This window comes from Rhinopithecus bieti, unplaced genomic scaffold, assembly GCF_001698545.2.
Source record: "Rhinopithecus bieti isolate Rb0 unplaced genomic scaffold, ASM169854v2 scaffold_34238, whole genome shotgun sequence".
NCBI lineage: Eukaryota > Metazoa > Chordata > Mammalia > Primates > Cercopithecidae > Rhinopithecus > Rhinopithecus bieti.
In genome coordinates, this window is record NW_016814414.1 from 93671 (window position 1) to 115548 (window position 21878).

At 39.8% G+C, this 21878-nt stretch overlaps 1 protein-coding gene across 1 annotated transcript in view; it reads right to left on the bottom strand.

The window, feature by feature from the left end:
- ADCY8 (adenylate cyclase 8) overlaps positions 1–21878 on the bottom strand; it is a gene marked incomplete at its 5' end in the record, with an annotated part of 186091 nt that overhangs the window by 82478 nt on the left and 81735 nt on the right. The window contains 2 exons of the mRNA XM_017850127.1: positions 14143–14413; positions 20139–20297. Coding sequence (XP_017705616.1) covers positions 14143–14413; positions 20139–20297 — 430 coding nt within the window. The remainder of the gene's footprint in view (positions 1–14142; positions 14414–20138; positions 20298–21878) is intronic.

Here is a 21878-nt window from a genome sequence, read left to right on the forward strand (position 1 = left end):
TTGCCTCTGATATCATTCTTTGGGTTCCTTAAAAAGAAGATTCTCATCTCAGTTTGGGAAATGTGATTCTGACTGAGACATTACGCACTTGGGTCATTTTTTTAAATCAAAAAATGTTGTTAAACTTCTGCAGAATTGGAGTAAACAGAACTTGGCGCACTCATTTAGATCGGACCACTTCCATGCCACATGATTTGAGGCAAATTGTCAATTGAATTGAATTTTTAGCTTTTAAAGTATCACATCCATAGTAATGTGTAGAACAGATATGTAAACTCCAGAACGGACTTCATCTTGGGATTAGGGATGGTATAAGCGCTGGGATAAGGTATGATCTAGGAATGGAGGCAAGATTTCTGCTAGGATTCACATGGGACTCATAAGTAGGGGAGAGAGAAACGGAAACGTCAGTGGTTTGTTCATAGGGCCACAGGGTAGGTGTGAATTGAAATATCTCCTAGCACTGCATTAGCTGGGTTGAAATGTCATTGGCTGTGGTTGGTGAGATGACCACTATCCCATTGACTGAATGACCTTGGGTTGGCAACTGGAGAATTTTAGCTCAGGAAATGGATAAACAAACATATATCCAGACCTACATTACTCTATTTTCTTGTGAACAACAAAGATGTGGATTTTTTTAGAAGTGTCAATGCCATGGGGAAAAGAAGGGGTGTGTGTGTGTGTGCGCGCGCGTGCATGTTTATATGTGTGTGTGTGTGTGTAGGTGTGCATGTTTGTGTGTTTTGTGAGTGTAATCTTCTGTGTGTGCATGTTTATATGTGTGTGTGTGTTGGGGTGTGCATGTTTATGTGTGTGTGTGGGTGTGCATATTTATGTTTGTGTGTTTGTGGGTGTGCATGTTTATGTGTGTGTGTGTTTGTGGTTGTGTTTTCTTAATAGAAATTTTGGGAAAATTGAAATAGAATTATTTAAATTTTTAGCTTTGAAGGTTCAGAAGTAACTTTTAATTTAGGCAGATGAAAAACGTATACCTTGGGTTGCTGATAAATTGCTCATGTTTGGTGTTTTAAATTTCTCAGTATGAGTTTTTTCAGACCCCTCTTATACAATTTACTAATCAAGTGTAGTTATTGATGCTTTCCTTAATTTAGTTCCAATGGAGCAACAAATTACTGACCTTCAAGAATCCATCATCTCTTACTTTTCACCAACTGTGTCAGGGCAAAACCGGGAAAAGAAGAAACCATCTACGTTAGAGCTAAGTTCCTACATCTTTGGAGTTGTGGCTTCTACTTCCTTTTATCCTAACCTTCCCAACACACACATTTCTATAAGAATGGTGTAATTCTTTTAGCTTTTCTGGCTTTTTATTATCCCGAGTGTTCATTTCCGGACTTAGCACTTATGAGTGGTCCTGTGTTTAAGTTTTCCCAAGACATGAAGTCCAGAGTGGGTGATACTGTATACAATGTATCCAAAGTCCTTACTATCTCACAGTGTGACATGATTCTTTAGGGGACTAAAGGTAACATAAAAGTCACAGAGTGGGGGCCAGGCGCGGTGGCTAACACCTGTAATCCCAGGACTTTGGGAAGCCGAGGTGGGCAGATCACGAGGTCAGGAGGATCGAGACCATCCTGGCTAACACGGTGAAAACCCGTCTCTACTAAAAATACAAAAAATTAGCCGGGTGTGGTAGTGGGCGCCTGTAGTCCCAGCTACTCCGGAGGCTGAGACAGGAGAATGGCGTGAACCCAGGAGGCGGAGCTTGCAGTGAGCCAAGATAACGTCACTGCAGTCCAGCCTGGGCTAAAAAGCGAGACTCTGTCTCAAAAAAGAAAAAAAAAAGTCACAGAGTAGGAAGAGACACTGCCAAATCTAGTGGTGCATAACCTGAAATTCACAACAGTAGTTTGGGAATCCTTGAGACAGAAGAGGACCTTGCAAAAACTTCCATCCATACTGTGTGCTTACTGAAGATAAGCTACTGTAAATCTCTTTTGACACAAGGTGAAGTAAAAATAAGTACATATATAAGTAACCAGGATGAGGCTGTTCAGGCCAACAAAAATAGCAGTTATCTTTTCTCTGGCTAGAATTCAGTCACCTTAGAGTGGGGAGACCCAGGTGTTTGTGTAGAGCAGGAAAACTGGTGGATCAGGGCACATATAAAATTACTTGAAAAATGGGAATAAAAATTCACTCACATCAAACGCAATTTTGCTTGGAAAGAAAAATCTTCCTCGATATGAACTGCACTGTGTCAAACAATAAAAGTTATACTTGGTGGCAAAGAGATGAGAGCAATCCTGGTGTAGCTCAATGAAGACATTTTACACTGAAGAATCTGAGCCCAGTCCTTGGCAAAGTGAACACCAAGACTGATAGAAAATAAATCCCACTTCTTTGTTTTCAAATTGAGGAAATAAGTCAGGGGAAAAGAATCCAGATTTTTGCTTTTTCTCTTCCTCCCTATCTTCTCATATTTAAAATATCATACATTTTCACCTTCACATGTTTAAAGTGCTATATATTTATTAGTTCTTGTTTGTCAGCCGACAGTTTTATGACTCCCCATGCAACATCTCAATATCTCATAAAATAAGAGTCCAATTCGCTTGTTTAGAAAACTTTTAGCAGGTTATCAGCCATGGGAGTAACCGTGGCTGCATGATGTATGCTTGACAACCTACATGTATATTTTTCAGGTCTGTGCTTCTACATAAGCCTCAATCCTATCTCTACCTTTATCTCTTCTACCTTAGTCTACCCCAGGAACTTCAGAGAAAGGAAGGATAATGAGTCAAAGCAAATGGATCAAATTGCCTACTTAATCCATTCAATGTTCTCTGGAAGGCTTCAAATGCACTTGTCTTTTGAAACAGAATGAAAAACCAGATCCCACTAATGATTCTCCCTGGCTGAACTCAGCAGCTATCCTCAGAGTCAGGGCTAAGGACAGCCTGGGGAGTTTTATTGTCAGAAAAAGCCATGTTACCGGAAGAATGCTGCTTGACTTCAGGAAAATTTCCAACGCTTTCCTTGTTCTTGACCCTAAGTCTGCAAATGTCTTATCTAATAAACATTAAAACATAATCTGATGTTAAAAAAATTACCTGTAGGGAAAAATATGCCCGTGATTCTCTGCATATTTGTATTGAATATGAACAATTAGATATCCTGTAACTTATCACAGAAGTAGTTACCTCTGAAAACATACCTTTTCTAAATGTTATTCATACGATTCAGTTATTTTCAGGTGTTTTTAGGGAGGAGGTAAATAATCAGTGAAAATTTCAGAGTTCAGGAAAATTCACACTGATAAAATATAATAATATATAATAACAAAATGGAAAGAAAAAGTACTAGTACATTATGGTCAATAATACCAAAGAAAAACCCACAGGCTGAGCATGATAGGACTTGCTTTTCTCTACATATCTAAAGAGTTTATTTTATTTTTTTTTTATTTTTTATTTTATTATGTTATAGTTTGAATTTTTTCTGAGGACGGAGTCTGTCGCGTACAGTGGGCCGGATCTCAGCTCGCTGCAAGGCATCCGACCTAAACAGAGATATACACGCCAATTCTCCTGCACTCAGCCTCCAATGAAAATAGCGGGGACTACAAGGCACCCAGCCACCATCAGCACAGGAATAGGTTATAATTTGTATTATTTTTTTTATTTTCTTTCTTTGTTTTTTTTTTGAGAGGACAGAGTCTCGCTCTGTCGCCAGGCTGCAGTGCAGATGGCCAGGGTCTCAGCTCACTTGCAAGCTCCGCCTGCCTGGGTTCACCCATTCTCCTGCCTCAGCCTCCATGAGTAGCTGGGACTTACAGAGCACCCGACCACCTCGCCCGGCTAGTTTCTTTATATATATAATTTTTAGATAAGAGACAGGGGTAACCCGGATGGCCTCGTTCTCCTGACCTCGTGATCCGCCCGTCTCGGCCTCCCAAAGTGCTGGGATTACAGGCTTGAGCCACCGCGCCCGGCCGTTTTTTGTATTTTTTAGTAGAGACGGAGTTTCACCGTGTTAGCCAGGATGGTCTTGATCTCCTGACCTCGTGATCCACCCGTCTTGGCCTCCCAAAGTGCTGGGATTACAGGCTTGAGCCACCGCACCCGGCCTCGTTCTAAGGCCTTGTTCCCTCATTCTTGGCTTAATTCCCACTTGCCTGTAGATCTCAGCTTAAGGTATTTCCTGATTAACTCAGATCAGTATTCCCTCATCTACTACTCTGTTCTGCAATAATTGTAACAATGTTCACAGTGAGCCTGCTGACCTCTTAGTAGCACCACCAAACTAAGCTCTGGAGTGCTTGCCCCACCTTCATTTCTCTATCCCCAGAGCCTAGAACTTTACTGGGGTTTCTCAGCAAGCTGTTGATAAACGCATGTCTGAATGAATGAATGAACAAATAAGCATCTTGATAGGATTGCCTTTCTCAAGCTGAATGATAAAAGTAAAATGAGTTTGAATTTAAAGAGTGCATTTTTTTGCATGTCTTCATATTCACCAAAAAGGGGCCTGCCACTTAGTTTGAACCCACCATTTAAGGGGAGAAACAAGAAGGAAAGAAATCAAATCCCAGGGAACAGTATCACTCAATAAGAGAACATAAAGACCATAGTGAAAACAGGACCTTGAAAGCAGGCAAAGTGTGATGATGTCTGTAATGATGTTTGGGTGTTTATCTACATAAAATCATAACTCAGTTATCCGAAATGCTTAGAGAAAAGGGTAAATTTCATTCCCTAGTTAGGTAAGATTTTACCTCAAATACTTTTTAATTTTTTTTTCTTTAACTCCTGTTGCTGAATTTGGTATTCATGTTTTAAGACAGTTCACCAGGATAAGCATAACTGTTATCCTACAGTAAGATAACTGTAAACAGTGGATGTCCCCATGGCTTCCTGGTAAGTTATTTATGGATGGTAGAATTCCGAAGTGTATGTGACTCACCAGTATGGCCACAGTCTCGCAGCCTGTGTCTGAGGTAAGGAAATTGAATAGGGCAATGTCAGAGCTGAAAGGAATTGATGGATCATCCAGTCCAGTTTTGCTATTGTTTAAATGAGGACACCGAGCCTTGGAGGGGAGAAGTGGTTGTCCAAGCTCTCTTAATAGCAACTGGACAAATCTGGCTCCAACTCAGTTCTGCTCAGTTTCTATTCAGGCCCTTCCACTATCATATGTGCAAATTTTGAATCCTGCAGAGATTTACTCAAAGATCACAAGACTCACAGCCTACAGAATTAACCAGTTCACTCTGAGGAGCCTGAGGCTCAGCACTGGATCCACAAGGAGGTCTTAATCAGGACGGTGATCAGATGAGAATTCTTCCTTTCCTTCTAATAAATACAGGGAACAGGATCTAAGAAAAGTCCCAGCTGGAATTGGTGAAGATATAGTAACCTAAGTATATTCTTTGACCACGCTCGCCAGCCCAGCCAGCCCCCACTCTCTTCACATTTCCTTTTCTTCTGGTCTCAACACCTGCCAACTCAAGTGGGACTAAGTCAAATGGTTGTTTGTTTGCTTTACTACTAGGCACATGTGAGAGACTGCCTAGTGTTGCCTTTTTCCAGGCAAACAATCATCATGCCAGGACACTCAGGCAATTAGATCCTTCTTGGTTGGATAGGATTTCCAAAATTTAGCTGGAGCAGAATCTGGTCATTTCCTGATGCTTTCATATAAAACTTCTAAATAGCTCTGGTGAGTAACTCAAATATATGAGACCCATATATATGAGAGGGTGAATACATGTACATACACATACACACCCCACACAAACATACACACCTCACACACATACACATACACACACACCACACACACACATATACACACACTACACACCACACACACACATACATACACATATACATACCACACACATATATACACACTACACACACACCACCCCACACATACATACACATATACATACCACCCCACACATACATACACATATACATACACACCACACACACACATATACATACCACACACACACCACCCCACACATACATACACATATACATACACACCACACACATATATACACACTACACACACACCACCCCACACATACATACACTTATACATACACACCACACACATACACATACCACACATGCACCACACCACACATATATACACATATACATACACCACACATGCATATATACACACTACACACACCACATGACACATACCACACACACATATATACACACTATACACACACCACACCACACATACATACACATATACATACACACCACCCCACACATACATACACATATACATACACACCACACACACATATACATACTACACACACACCACCCCACACATACATACACATATACATACACACCACACACATATATACACACTACACACACACCACCCCACACATACATACACTTATACATACACACCACACACATACACATACCACACATGCACCACACCACACATATATACACATATACATACACCACACATGCATATATACACACTACACACACCACATGACACATACCACACACACATATATACACACTATACACACACCACACCACACATACATACACAACTACATACACACCACCCCACACATACATACACATATACATACACACCACACACACACATATACATACTACACACACACCACCCCACACATACATACACATATACATACACACCACACACATATATACACACTACACACACACCACCCCACACATACATACACTTATACATACACACCACACACATACACATACCACACATGCACCACACCACACATATATACACATATACATACACCACACATGCATATATACACACTACACACACCACATGACACATACCACACACACATATATACACACTATACACACACCACACCACACATACATACACATATACATACACACCACCCCACACATACATACACATATACATACACACCACACACATATATACACACTACACACACACCACCCCACACATACATACACTTATACATACACACCACACACATACACATACCACACATGCACCACACCACACATATATACACATATACATACACCACACATGCATATATACACACTACACACACCACATGACACATACCACACACACATATATACACACTATACACACACCACACCACACATACATACACATATACATACACACCACCCCACACATACATACACATATACATACACACCACACACATATATACACACTACACACACACCACCCCACACATACATACACTTATACATACACACCACACACATACACATACCACACATGCACCACACCACACATATATACACATATACATACACCACACATGCATATATACACACTACACACACCACATGATACATACATACACACCACACACATATATACACACTACACACACACCACTCCACACATACATACACACCACACACACACCACATCACACAAATACACATATACACACATCACACACATACACACCATGCACGTATATCACATACATATACATATACACACACACCACGTGTACATACACACACATACATACGCCACACACTACATGCCTACCACACATAGACATATACTTGCACACAACACACACAGCCACACGTGGAAAGCAAATACTTTTCATTGCCTGGAATATAGATAAACATCCACAAAGTCACCAACACTGATAGGAGTAGAGAGCTTTACACATGTATATACACACTCCACACCTATACACATCACACACACATATACACACAACTCACATCCACATACCCCACATCATACACACATACAGACATCACACACATACATACATATACAATATGTGCATACATACCACACATACATAACATATCACACACATACCCCATACCACAAATATATACATATATCACACCACATACACATACACATCAATGTACATAAAACATACACGTAAACACCACACATGTACACCACATACATACCACACACATATACATGCACACTACACATATACACACCATGTACATAAACACATAACACACACCACACACATATTCACACACACTACACGCACAACACGCACAAATACCCACTCACCTTCTGAGACTGACAGGTGACCTGAAAACAAGGTAGAAGGTGACACCCAGCATATATCTTCAGGCCACAAAGAGGGAAGCAGTGTGAACTGATGGAAAGCATGGGGCTTTTGGAGTCAGATATATGGGGCTCTAATTTCATCTCTGTTATTTACCTGCAATGTGTCCTTCAGGGAATTAATCAATTCTCTCTGAATCCCAGTTTTCCCATTTGTGAAGTAGGCACATCACACTTACCCTGTAAGGCTGGTGTGAGAATTAAGTGGAAAAACATGTGCACACCACTCCCGACATGCTACCTGTCCCAAAGCTCTCTACTCCTGTCAGTGTTGGTGACCTTGTGGATGTTTATCTATATTCCAGGCAATGAAGTGTGTTTGCTTTCCATTTGTTACATGGAGATAGAAATTCCACCTGTGTTTATAATCCTCACTGGAAACACATTAATTTCAAGATAACAAAAATGCCTCAAATCAGTCTATTGTGTAGAAATGACTAAAATATACAATGGAGGTACCAGTTGTGTACTTTTCTCCATGTGACTCTTTTAAAAGACCTAGCGGGCTGGGCACGGTGGCTCAAGCCTGTAATCCCAGCACTTTGGGAGGCCAAGACGGGTGTATCACGAGGTCAGGAGATTGAGACCATCCTGGCTAACACGGTGAAACCCCGTCTCTACTAAAAAAAATACAAAAAATTAGCGAGGTGGCGGGCGCCTGTAGTCCCAGCAACTCGGGAGGCTGAGGCAGTAAACCCGGGAGGTGGAGCTTGCAGTGAGCTGAGATCCGGCCACAGCACTCCAGCCCGGGCGACAGAAAAAGACCTAGCGTAGTAACAGAAACGTGGCTGGATTCTCGGGCCGTAATAAATGTGAAAGGGATGGATGGGATGAAGATGATTCCACAACATATGGAAACAAATTCTAGGCTCTGAAAAGGGGCCTCGCTTCTAAAAGAGTAGCCTCAGTTCTCTTGGCATATCACTTGTCATAAAAATCCAGTTAAAATGATTAATATCCTTCACATAACACATTTTATAACTACATAAGAACCTTTGGTATTTTCTTGAAAATCTGAAGTCTAAGATGGATTTTTCTTTTTTTCTTCTAAGTCTACTCTTGCCCTGACAGTCCATTCTTCACAGGCAGCCAAAGTGATCCCTTAAAAATCTAATTGAGATCATATCACTGCCCCACTTAAAACCCTTCTTTCACTTCTCCTGGAATAAAATCCATCAACAAGGCTTGCAGGATGGAGGTCCCAGCCCCTTCAGCTCCATCTGTTACCCCTTTTCCCTGCTCATTATGCTCTAGATACTTGGGCCTTTTTGCTGTTCTAACACACTAAACTCTTTTCTACCTCAGGGTGTCTGTACTGCTTTTCCTCTGTTTAGAATGCTTTTTTCCTGCTTATTTGCATGAGAATCCTTTTAGCACTTATATTAAATCTTTAGAGAGATTTAACAATGCCTTCTATATTCTATATATTCCCTGGTCATATCTCTCTATTTCCTTCATTACACTTATATGTTTTGATTAATTGTCTGCATTCCTCACTCCTTTGAAATGTAAACTCCCGAGCCCAGTGCAGTGGCTCAAGCCTGTAATCCCAGAACTTTGGGAGTCCAAGGCGAATGGATCATTTGAGGTCAGGAGTTCGTGACCAGCCTGGCCAACATGGTGAATTCCCATCTCTACTAAAAATACCAAAATTAGCCAGGAGTGCTGGCATGCGCCTGTAATCTCAGCTACTTAAGAGGCTGAGTCGGGAGAATCGCTTGAACCCGGGAGGCGGAGGTTGCAGTGAGCTGAGACTGCACCATTGCACTCCAGCCTGGGCGACAGAGTGAAATTCCATCTCAAAAAAAAAGAAGAAAAAAAAGAAGAAAAGAAAAGAAAAGAGAAATATAAGCTCCTGGAGGACAGGGATTCATTACTGGATCCTCAGTATGTAGTACACTTGAGTATCTGTTAAATAACAGAAGGAACAATAGCTCAAGCCCAGATATAGATTTTACTCCGAGCAATATAAACATAAACATAAAGGAAAATATAACCTTTATGATAAGGATCCTGTTCTTGTCTTCCTTTCATTTCCAGTGTTGTCTTTACACTGAGAGATTTAATGTCCATGTTGATAACTCATTTAATAATCTAGCCTTGAACTTCCTGGATATTCTCGCCCAGATGTGAAATTTTTCACTCTTGATCTACTTCAACCATCTCCTACTTTTAAAATCTTAAGTTCCAATAGTCCACCTGTGATCATAAACTTCTTGCCTTCTAGTTTTCTTACTTTCATTTCACCTGGAAACTGAAGGCATAGGGAGTCTCACTGGGATCTGAGTTAGAGTTCAGGAAACCAAGGCATCAAATTCAGAGGCAGAGCATCTGCACCTGTCAGGGGGCAGGGATGTAAAAGGGCATGGGTGCTCAGGATGTCCAAGAGCAAAACTTGGATACCAGAACGTGGTCAAACCAACAATTTTAACCCAAACGTGTACAGATACAGGGGCAGAGAAGACACAGCATCAAAACCAAGGGAGTATGGTCAGGCAGACAGAAACTGGAAGACTCACATAAGGGGCCAGAGATAATGATTGGTGATTTTCATTGCTTCCCCAAGCTATCTGCAAACTACTGGAATGGGTAGAGGGAAGGGAACAGGGGTGGAACTGGAGTTCTTGGAAACCCAGAGCCACCGCTTACCAATTATGATGACCTGGCTTCTGATTCTACCATCTCACCAGATCTGCCTCTTGCCAATGATGTCCTTCAATCCATTTCCAATAGGCAGCTTTCAGTCTTCATTTTTCTGGGCCTGTTGTCTCCACTGGACTTTGCTGATGGCCCTTTCCTTCTCAAAATGCCATACTCTCTAGGCTTCCATGACACCACATTCCCTAGTTCTCTTCTGACCACTTTGACTGTTTCTTCTCTGTCTCTGCCAAGGAATACTGACTCTCTTTCACCTTCCAACTTGTGTTCCTCAAGGTCTGCTTGTGTCTTCTTGTTCCTTAATTTTACTGATTCTTAACAGCGATCTCTTTCACTGCCATGTCTTCTACTAACACCAAAATTCTCGTGACTATGAATACCAATTTCACATCTTTTGCACAGTTCTTTTATGCCTGAGTTTCAGAAATGCGTGATCACTCTCCCTGGATTTTTCCCAGACACCTCAAGCTCAACGTGTCCCAAAGAGAATTCCTAGTCTTCCTCACACAATCTCCTATTCCAGTATTGCTTATTTTAGTTGGAAGTTCTATCATTCACGCAGTCACCCAAGCAAAAAATCTAGAATTCAAACTTGACTGGTTCCTCTCCCTCACTACCTGTATCTATCATTTAATTCACTCATTCAACAAACTTTAATCAAGCCCTGTGATTTACCAGGTATTGTTCTAATTGTGGGCTAAATTGTGGTAAGTGAAACGGATATAATTTCTATCTTCATTAAGAATATCAACTACTGGCTGACTTTGTCTCTATAGTGATTTTTTCCCCAGCCCTCCTCTTTTTTTTTTTTTTTTTAACTAGCAGTAGTTGGCTTGTAATAGATGCTCAATTAATCCTTATTGAATGAATGAATACATGAGGATGTAACTATCTGAACATCTGCTGTCTACATAGCACAGAATATGACACAGCAATTTGATGCCATTAAGCATATTTCTAAGCACACATTATGAATGAATAGAAGCCAAAACATCTGGCCAATTTAGCTGGAATACCCCCAGTGAAGCATTAGTATGCTTTATCTGTGTTATGCAAACACTCAGATGGTCGGGGCTTCCGTGGAATTGACTGGGTGTTTTGGCACAGCATAGGCTCAGCCAGACCAGTCTTGATCTCTTCCAGGGACAAATTATGTCTCTGAATTGCACATATGGCTCACTGACTTCTAGAGTTAGGCATAAGTACAAACACTGAATACTTGTGACTGTTTTAATAGGCTCAGTAATTTCCAAAATATTATTGGTGGCACGTGGTTATTCATGAATATCAGCACATATTCACTGGCTCTTCAGTCTGAAGGCATCAAAATGAATTCAGATTATTCGTGCTGAAGACGGCACAGATGGGTTACATCCAGGCAAAACTTGGGTATCGTAAAAAATACATGGTATGATTAAACAAGAATAACAATCTCTAGCTAATAATGACATCTTGTATAATAGGTATTTGGTGGCATCAGGAAATATCTTTAGGAAATCAGCAAATAAATAGTTCAAGTACTCCTACACAATTTAACCACATCAATCAACTATAGAATAAAACCAAGAACCTCCACCTCCCTCTTCTTGGCTCTCAGTTATTAGTAGCAAGTTCATGTACAATTCAGATTAGAACATTAACGAATTATCTTAATTCCTACAATCAGTTTAACTGGAGAGAGATTTCTCAAAAATATAAAAAAAGGCAAAACAAAAACTAAAACTGAGAGAGACAACTTTATGCTGAGGTATTCAGGATGAGGCATGCATTTCTTTCTCTTTAAATAATCAGCATTCAGACCCAAGCTAACAACAGGCAAAAGCAGCAGAGAAGGCACTGTCAGCTGGTCATGCACCCACTCCAGGAAGTATATAACACCATTATTTTATTAAACAGCAAACTGTACCATGCATACCAACTCAGAGATGGCAAGAAACTAGGCATTGCAATCAGTTATGACTTGTGTGGGCATAATAATTTTGGGGTGAAATTAAACACTCATAAAAAAGCTGTCAAAGACCTAAGGGTCAACTCTTGCAAGGCATGCAGCCTAGATTCAACCTGCAGCTTTTCCCAGTGGAATCTGGCCCACATTTTCTCATAGTTCCTCCTTCACAGATCCAGAAAGAAATTAAAGATAGCCTAGTCTCAGAGTGCCCCATCAAACTTTCAAATGCAGAAGAAAGAGGGGAGAGTGTCAGCATTTTAACCTTTTCCATTTAAAAAATTTTTAGGCAGACAGATTTTTCTTACCTACAAGTTAATGAGAAATGTTCAGGTCTATGGAATTTAAAAATTAACCCTTATATGTCTTCATAAAACTCCAGACACTATTGGCTGGGTACTTCATGGTACTGTCAGCTTCTGCTTGGTTGAGGATCTTGTCAGAAACTGTCAGATAGCTGTTAGATAAGTGTTATATATTGGCTATCTTGATTTCTTTCTCTAAAAATGTATAGTATAGTCACACCATTGAACTTATATGAATTCAACTAAATGTGCTGTGTCTAAGAGGTAAAAGGGAAAATCCATATTAGAGCAGGTAATTTTGCCACAGCTCTGAGCAAGCATTCTGGGAGAACAGAATCTCTGTGTCCACCTTGGTTCTTGACCTGGCTCAGCCTCAGTTCTCTAAGTGCCTCTTAGAGTCTGAGCATCTCATTGGTTTTAATGTGATTTCAATATTTGAATAAATTATTTAAAAATAATTTTGGTTATTGGTGATCTACTCCTTATGTACTGACTTTGTAGCTCTGTCCTTCATAGAAGATGCAAATCCAGGTTATATAAAAATAGAATCATGTGGGCAGCTTTGAAATTGCATGCTCCTACTGAACTCCCTGACTCCGACCATCACTTGGTGCTACTTTCCTATTTCCAAATCAGCAGTGCCCTCCTGATTTTGAATCTCAGAGGGCGATGCAGAACTGATGACAGTCAGCTACCGAAAAAGGGACATTCTCATGTACTTGACCCTCCCCTTTAGTTTAATAACAGAGGGTTTATTTTCCCAACATGAGTGGTTTTGGTAAAATTACAATTCAGCTTCACATAATATTTATTTTAGCTAGGTTACAAAAAAAAAAAAAAAAAAAAAAGAGAGAGGGAGAAGGTTTTAGGGACCCTCGGGAATTTCTGGCATTTCCTGAAATTGCATACGAGGTTAATTCTGTCCTGAGGAGACACAGAGATAGTTTGATCATTTGCAATTATGGTGCTCATTGGAGAAAAGGTTAAAGATGAATCAGTTTTCTCTGAGGCATCTGGATTGGAGATGCACAAGAGCATGCATTCATGGCCAAACAGAAGGAGGAAGAGAGGACTTACATTCTGTTTCCCCACGATATTATCAAAGGGTAGCTCAGGGCTCCAGGATCCTTCAGTGAACGTGGCCCCACTGTTTCTCTGGTCTGAGGAGCTCACTGACTCCTTGACGATATCTTCAGGCAAGGACAGCAGGCTGTCCTCAGGCTGCTTAATTAAATAAGTCTCGATATTATGCTTCCTCAGGAATTCATTCCTCTCTTTACCATGACCCTCTTCCACGTTATAGTCACCGTTGAGGCAGTCTAGCGTGGCTTTGGAAATGTGAATCCTCCTGTGTGTAGAAGGCACAGGTCATTACACACTCCTGATGTTGCCTGCAAAGGCTATATATTTTTTGTCCTGTACAAAGCCAACACCAGGGTTACACATGGGTATTATTAGGACATGTCCTCAAGGACAATACTTGTCTTCCTAAAAAGTAGAAAGAATAAAATAAAATAAAAGCATAAATTCATGGGCACAGTATCACGGACTTCGCCCCAAGAGACACTGCTGCCTCTGATAAAATACAGCCCTTCTGAGTGACACCTAAGCACATCTTTTGGCTTTTCTTATGATTGTCAGCCTGATCCCAGCAAACTTTACAAAACAGTGATTTTTTTTTTTTTTCAGTGTGTTGATTATATCAGAAAAACAAGTGCTGCAAATGTTTCTGAACCCCAGTGGCAATTATTATCCAAATCACCAAGCAAAAACAGTTCTTTCATCATCTTGGAACCTGTCCTAGCATTTCAGTCTTCGTGTATTTGTATCTTGTTTCTCCAACTTGTCTATATTCTTCTCAAGGGTGATTCTGATAAGTCCACAGGGCTGCACTGAGGGTCCCTTGGGAAAACCACTTTGGGTGCAATTTCCCCTATAACATGTATACTATAAGGAGCAAAGAACAAAGCTGTGGACATGTGCAGGCTGGCAGCTGACTGGGCTCACTCACAAGTGAAGTGACTCATGGCTGCACAATTGTCAGCCACCGTAGCTCATGACTCAGGCTTCTTTTTTAGCAAAATAACATATGACATCAGGGCCTTGAGGATCAAACTTGATTCATGGAAATTTCACATGGTAAATTCTTCTGGGGAAGAGTTTTTCTGTCCTCATAACTGTCTAACTCAATCAGACTACTTACTGGGTTATAATGTGGTCTGGGTAGACCAGCAAGGCAAGGTGGTTACAAACATGGACTTTGTTGCTAGATCTCCTGGATTCAAACCCAGTTCTGCCACTTGCCAGCTCAGAGATCTTGGGCAAATTACTTAGCCTTTCTATCGGTCCATTTTCTTACCCATAATATGGGAAACGTAATAGCACCTATCTCTGATGATCATTGTGATTATTCCATGATTTGATTTGTGTAAGGTAGTCAAAACAGTGCATGGTACAATATATACGCTATAAAAGCAAATATGTAAGTTATTAAGAGTATTCTAAGAAATGCCATTGTCATCATATTACTGTTGTGTATTCCATGCCTCTTCGAGGCTTACAGAAGACTATTGTCAGGCCTTCTGAATAAGGACTCCAAGCTTTCATTCTCTGGCTCTGTCACTTCAAAGCTCATTTTCTGACACTCCTCTAATATAGCTCTCCTACGCTCTCTCCAGCTATTCAAGTAATTGGCAATTCTCCAGATTCAATGTGCTATTTAATGCTTACTAACGATTTCCTACTGTCCAATTCAGCTCAAAAGTCATTTTCCTAAGTTTACTTTAGTATTCATTTGAATGAAAGAATGCTTAATATTTTGATTGGCTTTTGTAATGCTAAGAACAATACATCCAAGTAAACAGAGAAGTTTTTAAAAAAAAATTTAGAGTGGCTTTTAAAAATGCATTGTAGTGGCTCATGCTGAGGAAGCCGAGACGGGTGAATTGCTGGAGCTCAGGAGTTTGAGACCAGCCTGGGCAACATGACAAACACCATCTCTATAAAAAAATACAGAAGTTAGCTGGGCATGGTGGTGCATGCCTGTACTCCCAGCTACTTGAGAGGCAGAGGTGGGAGGATCGCTTGACCCCAGAAAGTTGAAGCTGTAGTGAGCCAAGATCATGCCACTGCACTCCAGCCTGGATGACAAAGTGAGACCCTGTCTTAGAAAAAATAAATAAATTCATTAATTAAATAAAATGCAGTTTACTTTTAGCATTAGCTCTGTTACTCCCTCTCATCCTTCTAACCCATTCTGCTAAATCCTTCCTTACAGAGAGAATAGTTCATTGCAAAGAACATGTGAAAAAACAGAAAGTACAAACATGTCATTTCTGATAATTTAAGCATGTTCTCCACATCTTCCACATAAATATCTTGATTGATTTCAAGTGCAAGATGTTAAAAATAAATGTGTGAAAGATGTTTTCACTCTCTTGAGAAATGTGCTGAATAAATACAAAATATTCCCAAGATGCATTTTGTTAATACATATGAACTCAGTAATATTGACCTGGGAGAATAACAGATCGTTTGACCTTCCATGAAATGGAAGTCCTCGCCTACTTTCTCAGATGAATCTCAAAGTTAAGACTGGAAGCTTATCTTTTCTCCTAGGCAAAATGAACCTGGTAGGAGGGTTTTCTAAAGCACCATGGTTGATTTTCTTTTAAGATAATTAAGTTTAATATCAACCCCATTTAACGTTTTCTCTGGATTCTACATTTTTATTATTCTGCTGTCAGTATGCAGGGGGACAAATACTTCCATGTACTAACTCAATATTATGTTTTCACTAGTGAAAGAGATCCTTGCCTTCACTGATTCTGCTGCTGAAGTGCTAATCAATATATACCTAAATGCTTTGGTAGAAACTGGGTTTTATATGTTTCTTTTCATCCTTGCTACTAACTTGAGCTTTGGGGTAAGGCATTTGCAGATGAGATTCTGTAGCTTGCATTTCTTTCTAAGGAAATGTGTCAGTTTTCAGGCAATATTCTCATATATTGAGTTTCAAGTAAACTTGGCATTTTCTGATAAATTTTAATGCCAGGATATAATAAAAGTAGTCATGATACTAAATTAAGATCTAACAATTGTGTAACTCTTGCTTTGCATAAACATTATCTAGTAGCCAAAGGTATTACTGTGTGCCCCATGGATTATCTCATATCATTTCCGTTCTTCAAACAACTGGTATTAGACATTTCTTTGTCTCATTTTGTAGATGCTGAAACTGACCCAGAAGTAACAAGTACATATTTGGCCCCAAATCATATTAGGTATTAGTGGCAGTGCTGGATTGAGATAAGTACTTTTACTTTCAGTGTCTCTCTACCACCCTGGAACTGTATTATATGGTAACTACTACCACCACAACCACCATTAATATTTACTGAGTACAGGAAAAAGGACTTTATATGCATTGTCTCATTTAACACAAACTCAAAAACGGTGATCTTCATGGTGTGGTACTAAGGCCAGCAGTTTCTACCAGGAACTGGTAGAAAGCATCATCTTGAGTTCCGTGCCAGACATACTGAACCAGAAACTCTGCGGGTGGGGCCCAGCAAGCTATGGTTTAATAAGCCCTAGGGTGATTCTAGTGTTGAAATTTGAGAACCGTTGTTCTAGAAACCCAAGGTTCAGAGGTGTTAAAGAAGAAGACAATAAAAAAGCAGAAAAATATAAACCAAAACAATATCAAACCATGGTGAGTTTGGAGTCCTGTTTTGACGTTCCTACATTTTGCACATTGACAACATCCCATGGCTAAGCAGAGCTGGATGCTGTATTGAAGGCTAGACTAAGTGCTTTTTAAGCACAAGCACATTCAAAACTGTATTTTTAAGGCTGATAATGTTTTCAGTCCAAACACAGTGAAGAAACTGGGAAGGGCATGAAGTATTTGCCACAATCTTCCAGCCTTCATAACTGGTAAGTAGTAAACCCACGGTTCAGACTCATGACTCATGATATTAAAAATAAGGGTGTGAAAGATGATTTAAACTCAGTCACTTTTCTGTTTATTTTTACAAATTATTTTATTCATTTCTCTTCTCTTTCAACTTTTATTTTAGAATTGGGCAGTATATGTGCAGGCTTGTTACAAAGCATACTGCATGATGCTGAGGTTTGGGGTAAGATGGAACCCTCACACAGATAGTTAACACAGTACCCAACAGGTAGTTTCTCGTCCCTTGACCCACTCTCTCCCTTCTCCCTCTAGTACATCCCAGTGTCTATTCTCGTCTATGTACTCAATGTTTAGCTCCCACTTAGAAGTGAGAACATGTGGTATTTGGTTTTCTGTTTCTGCATTATTTTGCTTAAGATAATTTCTTTCAGCTGCATCCATGTTGCTGCAAAGGACATGATGTCATTCCTTTTTATGGCTTCATAGTATTCCATGGTGATGTGCTGATTTAAACTTGGTTACTCTTCTGTTCCTTAATGTTATTGAGAACAGCAGCTAAACTGGCTTTCAGATATCAAAGCAGTATCTTACAAACCCCCAAAACATATTCTAAGGTTTGCAAAAGGAATCTATTGAGTATATGGGCAATTCCGAATTTGGTAATGCTTTTAAGATACAGGCCTGGAAACACAGATGAACTGGCTATCTTGTTTGTCTAAATTCAGCAGGTAGTTGCTTGTGGGAAAATCCTAAAGAATGGAAAGATTTAAGAAACCCAGCAGTAACACATCAGGCCTTCCTCAATTCTAAACCTGTCTGACAAACAGCCATGACACAACACATAGAGTGAAGGATCCCCACAAGAATAGTAACTGACCTGGGGCTGTCCCTGCACAGTGTACAAAGTGCTTCATACACATTGCCTGAGGTAATCTTCAGAGGAGACCTGTGAGGTGGATTATGCCCATTTAGCGGATGAGAGAACAAACTCTCATGGAAGAGGAAAATAAATTCACAAGGTAGCAAATCATAAGTATTATTATCTCTCTTCCTGCAGTGAAGAAAGTTAGACTCAGAAGTTAAGCACTGACCTGAGATCATACAGGTAGAGTGATGCAAGCCAAGTTCACACTAAAATCACATGCCAGGTGCTGTGCATGCTTTACACAACTTGCTGAAGATGACAGAGTTTAGCATGGGGCAGAGTGGGAATCCTAGTTACTCTGATTCCACCACTTGTTGTCTTTTTCCCCCATGTTAACATATTACTTGATACTAAACATAATTTGCAAGAAATGATGGCACATACCAGAGAAATCTGTGACTCCAAGGGCAGGTCTAGGGGTAGGGAAAGGAATATGTGGAAGTGCACTATCTGTCTCTAACTATCTATCTATCTATCTATCTATCTATCTATCTATCTATCTATCATCTATCTATTTGCCTTTCTATCATCCATCTATCTGTCTTCATCCATGCATCCATCCATCCATCCATCCATCCATCCATCATCTTTAAGAAAGAGAGGCTGCAGAAAATCACACTGGCTCACATATATTCGAGATCTTATTAGGTCCAATCTGTGTAAATCTTGATATGACTTTTCAAGACTTACCTTAGTTGCAGTGGCCTTTGCAGATCACTGGCACCTTTGGGGATCCTATGTGAATCAATCTTGACAGCCAAATTTGAAAAGTTGAGTTTCTAAGGAAGAGCCTGAATTTCCTCACTGAGTCCTAGGTCATGCATGGAAAGTCAGTAGGCCTTAATCCTGGCTGCCCATTAGAATTCATTGAAGAACCTAAAATAGTTTCTGCACAGATTCTGCTTTAAATAAACTGGCACAGGGCCTGGACACTAGTATTTTTTAAACGTTCCTTTGGAGATTCCAATGTGCAGCCAAGTCTAAGAACCAATGCTGTGCAGGGCACAGACCTGAACTCCTCAGTGTTATTGTTATTCCATATCCTTGTTGCCTCTGATGCATTTTATTAGATTTTGGAAGCTAATAGTTGTATGATGTTTCAGTGTCTGGTCTCCTTCCAAATAATTGCTTCCTAGATCTAACCCTGAATTTCTGTACACAGGAAACCCACTGTCACAAAATGAGCAAATGGCAACCGTTAAGCATGAAAAGGACTTTGCTTTGTCTTACCCGGGGATTCCTCCAGATTCGAGTTTGTTTGCAATGTCCACATCCCAAGACCAGACATCAAACTGCCACTTCCTTAGTCCCAGAACACCACACAGCACCGAGCCTGAGTGGATTCCAATCCTCATGTCAACATCGTGTTTTGTTCTTGACCGCACATACCTGTTGACATAGGTAAATGGAGAGACACATGTGTAAGACCAGAGTGGGCATCCTTGGCTCTGCGCTTTCAATGTCTCCTCTTCCATGAAGCGTTCTTGGGTTCTTTAATAACTGGAAGGAGTCTCTGAACATCCTTAGACTTTTATCTGTACTTTTAAGGGCTCTTGAAACCTTCCTCCAAAACCTGCTGTGTAACCTCTGTTTCAGGGAATGCCACCAGCATCTTTTTCTAGCCAACATTAACCTGTGATGGATTATTGATTTCATACTTCATTCCACATTCCATTTCCAACCAAAATGTCAACTGTTTCCTTCTTTCTAGCTCTTCTGTGACTTAGTTCAGACCACCATCATGCCTGAGTCTGGGATCCCTGCCTCAGCCTCACCTCTTTCCAGCCCATACTGTCATGGTTTCTAGTTGCTCCTTCTAAACACAAATGTGACCTCATTACCCCATCACTCTCTTCTGACCTACTCCTTAGAGCTGTGGTCTCTGAAATAGACTGTTTACATCCCAGGGTTGAGCTGGGTCATCCATTGAGATGCAGGAAGAAAATGTTAGAACTTCCATTCACAGCTTTTGTTACTTATTTTGAAAAACTTTACCAACATTTGATATATACATTGATACTGGAAACTTAGGGGGTACATGTCTGGTCATCCTCTGACTGTAAGTATGGAGGAGGCATCTTGAGAAGACAGAAGAATTTCTACCATTGGATGATTTCCTGTAGTCATGAGCATTCTTTCTTTCAGAGTATTTTGAACAATTTTAGTTTATGATTAAATGATGTCATTTATACAGAAAATCAAATGGTAGAATATAATACTTTGTAGTAGAATTACTAGAAAAAGCTTCATTGTCCCCCAAATGCAATGATTATCTGACCTGAAAATGCTTAAAAGAGTTGTCAGACTTAAAGTTGAGCTATTCATTTGTCTTTGACAAGAAGACGAGTGTTCCAGATTTGCTGATATTTTTGTGATAATGAGTCGCCATTAATATTCCTTCTAGCATATATTTGGAAAAAACCCACAAACTTGCTTATTTTATTTCTTCCAACTCAAGATGATGACTTAAGAATGAGCAAGAAAGTAACTGATTTTTAAAGAAATTGATGCTCTGAAGAAAGCATTTTGAGAATGGAAGTTTGGAAATGTTTCCATCTTTTTAAGAATTTTGTTGTAAAACCAGAGTTGTTACATCATCTATCAAAATTCTTAGAGCTGCACATTTACTAACGTTTGAATATCTTCTAAATGAAGATTTCTGATGAGGTGTGAACCCATTTATAAAGGCTTAAATCCATTTATGAGCTTGGAAAAAATTTATAACATATGTGTTTAGCTCTAATAGCCACTGAAGCCTGGTATAGAAATAAATTGAACTTAAAACCTGATGTTTACATTATTATATCACAAACTATTAAAATTTTTTAAAAAAATTATGTTTAAACCCATTGCTTTCTAATAAATGGTGAAAGCAGAAAAGTCTTAATTAAATTAAATTAAATTGTAATTAAAATATTTTAAAATTGTAATTAAATTAAATTAAATACTGTCATTAAATTAAAATATTTT